The sequence below is a fragment of the Sinocyclocheilus anshuiensis genome, unplaced genomic scaffold (assembly GCF_001515605.1).
Source record: "Sinocyclocheilus anshuiensis isolate Anshui unplaced genomic scaffold, SAMN03320099.WGS_v1.1 scaffold1014, whole genome shotgun sequence".
Lineage (NCBI taxonomy): Eukaryota > Metazoa > Chordata > Actinopteri > Cypriniformes > Cyprinidae > Sinocyclocheilus > Sinocyclocheilus anshuiensis.
The window spans coordinates 804,930-808,679 of record NW_015540943.1 but is presented as its reverse complement, the minus strand read 5'-3'; the positions used below and the strand labels follow the sequence as shown (position 1 = coordinate 808,679).

The window sequence follows — 3,750 nt, the reverse complement described above, 5'->3', positions numbered from 1 at the left end:
CAGTGTCTCGTTCCCTACTCAGGGAACCATGGTTACATAAGTAAACTGAGACGTTTTTATAAGGGTGGGTGATACTGTTTGTGCAATGAAGTCTGCTGAAAATGATAGATCTTCATTTACTTTATTCTGTATTAATAAAAATGTGCATCAATGGAAAGTGCAGTGGAGCGAGAATGATCAAAGGAAACAGGAGAAAATGAAAATAAGACATCCAGAGAATAAGAATGAAAATGGGGCCAATTGCTTTGCATTAGCAGATGTGTTTGTATTTTTCAAAGACATACTTTCAGTGTAATAGTGGGGACTTTTCTTTTTTCATAATAATAAAGAAATAGGTAATAAATTTAATTTAATTTAATTTAATTTAATTTAATTTAATTTAATTTAATACATGCCTAATATCCTCTGCTGATTGCAAAGTGTGTATATATCGAGAAGAGAAGGGGGCCAATTACTGAACCCTGAGGCACCCCACAGATTATTTCATGTAATTCTGAGCTTTCCCCTTCAGCAAACTTTGAAGCATCTCCCCATTACTCAAGCCAACAAAGTGCACTTCCTGTGATGCCAAGTTGAGAGGGTGGACAAAATAATTCACCATTTTAAGGACAACAGGTCTAGCTAGATGATTTACTTTATAAAAAAAACTGTCAACATTAACTAAACTGATTGGGCTAACCCCAATCTCGATGGTGTGGAAAAAGTACTGTTATGTTTGACATTAACGTTGCCATTACTTCTCACATGTCCTGTAACCAAATGTGGCACAGCAATTATGGATATGAAAACCCAAATGAGATTTGAGTGATACGGTGAAGGGGACAAATTTCAGTCTGTTCCTTACACAAAAGTTACCATGTGACTTCAGAAAACTTTAAATATAGCGAATGTGTTAAATATAAGATACTTTTTTGCCAGCTTGCAGTCACTATATGCTTTTGTCGTATGGAAAAGAGCAGTGTGATTGTTGTGTTCCTTGGATAAATAAAATATTTTGGGTGGCGAACTTTTTTTTTTTTTCAATATGACTGTCACAAATTTAGACACTAGTCTTTGCTCACTGAGTTCATACTCAGTTATTTATGAAATGCTACATTTTCACTGACACAGACATTCCCATGAGCACTTGTCCTACTGCTCCTCTAATTACTGCGGGCGACTAAATTCTCAATTTGTATTCATAAAGATGAATATGAATAATCTACCTTTATTCTCTATAAACTCTATGACGACCTCCTTCTCCACATCTGTCTTTCTCCATCTATCTCTCACGGTTTCCTCCTCTATCTCTGCATGTGTGGTTTTCTCCCTGCTGCCTCTCTTAATTTTCACCTGAGGACATAGTCGCTCTTTGCCTTTCAACACATTCTATAATGGTTTTGTGCAGAATTCCATTTGGGAGTGGACAAGCAGTGTTTGTCTTTCTAAGTCAGGGGGGAAGAGAGTAATATTGATTTCTGGGTGACAAAGGGAGGGAGTAAAGCACCAAGAGGTACTGTGTCTGATTTGTTAGATAATTTCGAGGCGGTAATTTTCAGGGATGGAACCTGTATGCTCACTGGAGTCACTGAGGGTGTTTTCAATTACTCTTGTGCATGATGTGTGAAGAGATCAGTTTATCTGTCTCTTTATAGCTAGTGTGTCCACATGCTAGCTGCAGGAAACAATAGCAGTACAGATGCTCTGGAGCGCTGCCTGTGATATGGCAGATTCACAGAGAAGTGTACGGCTGGTTTAGATCAATGGTGTTGTTGGCGGGTAGTTTAGTAAATGCCATGTTGTGTTTCGTTAAACAGTTCCACTTTGCCACATTGATGGATGCCCACAGTCTCCTGTGCTATAAACGCTGAATTAACTAGCATTAAATGACCTTAGTTTCACTACTACCTGACTCTTGTTAGTTTGCTTTGTAAATGCCAAGGGATTACCAAAAATCCTAGACTCATAAAATTAAAGGTTCCAATTAGAACCAAAATGGTTTTGCAGCCTTATGTCAAAGAGAACCTTTGTAAGTTACATAAAGAACACTGTGTATAATTCTTAAATTTTGTAGAAAACAACCTATATATAATGGATAGTGTGTATATACACAATACGCTGATCTAAAAAACTGACATTAAATGAAGAAAATGTTAATCTCCAAGAAAAATTACGCTATACTACAGAAAAAAATCTCTTTACAAGAAGAGGGTTCTTGGAAGTTTCTTCCTGCCTATGGAAATGGAATAACATCTGTTGATAGCTGGATAGATGAATATATGGATGGGTTAAATAATTGATTTACTGATTGATAGGCAAAGTTGATATTGATATTGGGAGTATAAATGAATTTAATGGATCAATTGACTGATTGACAAAGTTGATGCTGACTGATTGAAAGACAGTTTATTTTTTTCATACAGTTCATGGGCAGGGGGTATGGATGGATGGATGGCTGAACTGACAGTTAATGTCAGGCATGGTGAATATATTTTGGGTTGATTGGTTGTTTGATTGGAACACGAAAGAAATAAAGACATAGAATGATCACGGCCACATTCCATGACGAGCACAGATGAGACCACCGTAGTGAATTTGCATCTTTTACTCTAAACCCATCATCAGTGTGTAAAATGTTACCTCAGGGACCCGCTTGAGCACCAAAACACAGCTTCAATCATGCTACTATCTCTGTGAGAGCTTCTCTAATCACACATCTCTATTAACCCACGTTTACCTCTTTATTCTCATATAAACAGACCTGCTGATTACAAGCACTGTGAGATGGTTTTACTGTGGACTAGTGTGTATGATGGCATCCTAAACTTCACAATGGCCTAGAGGAGGTCAACAGGGTAAGCGTTTATGGAGTCTGAGAGGAAATGTGGAGAGGAGACTTACATGTTTTGAAAGGTTGCTGCTCTTGGAGTCGACATCATACCTGAAAAACCAAAGATAAGGACATACTGAGAAGGGGCACTCAACCAGAATAACCAGTTTTTTGTTTGTATATTCATCGTTTTTGTATTTATTGCTTATATCATATCAAATTACCAGCTGGCCCAGAAAGATTTGATAAATTTGCTTTTAGCTGTAGTTCCTGAAATGAACTGACTCCTTCCAATAGCATAGCTCACTCTGACTAATCTAAATGTCGCCATGTTCTGGGGCAAAAACCTAACTGAAAAGAAAACACATAAGTGACAGATTTGTAACACTCTCTAGCACACTCTACGTGCCACAAATATATTGTTCCTTATGTGAAGTGCACTAGAGATTTCACTGACAATCTGTCATTCGTATGTTGCTAAGCTAAGGTGAAGAATCATAACAATACATGACATTCTATTTTGAATTAGATGTATAATCACTACTTTTCTTCAATAGATATATTTAGAATCAACATTTCTTTCAACTTTGTTCACCATATTGGATGAATTTTTGCACTGACCTCAACGCAATGCATTCTGGGATTGTTGCCCACTTTTGAAAATGCTGTCTGCAGCAGATCTGAAATGATTTGGTCTGATATTTATGCATGATTTACCTTTTTTTTTTAATGGCAGTTTCAGCCTCTTTGCCATAACTGGGGCAGCCAAATCAGATAAAACCCAGCTGTGTGTTAAGCATAATAACTGACTTACCCTTTCAATTTTGACATTTATTTTAATATTTGGCTGAGATACAACTATTTGAAAATCTGGAATCTGAGGGTGCAAAAAAAAAAAAAATACTGAGAAAATCGCCTTTAAAGCTGTCCAAATGAAGTTC

At 36.9% G+C, this 3,750-nt stretch overlaps 1 protein-coding gene across 1 annotated transcript in view; it reads right to left on the bottom strand.

Annotated features, from left to right (window-relative positions):
- The window catches only part of LOC107689738 (copine-8-like), a 150,844-nt gene that overhangs the window by 65,296 nt on the left and 81,798 nt on the right, over positions 1-3,750 (bottom strand). Inside the window, exon 5 of the mRNA XM_016487870.1 lies at positions 2,881-2,920. Within this exon, the coding sequence (XP_016343356.1) occupies positions 2,881-2,920 (40 nt within the window). The remainder of the gene's footprint in view (positions 1-2,880; positions 2,921-3,750) is intronic.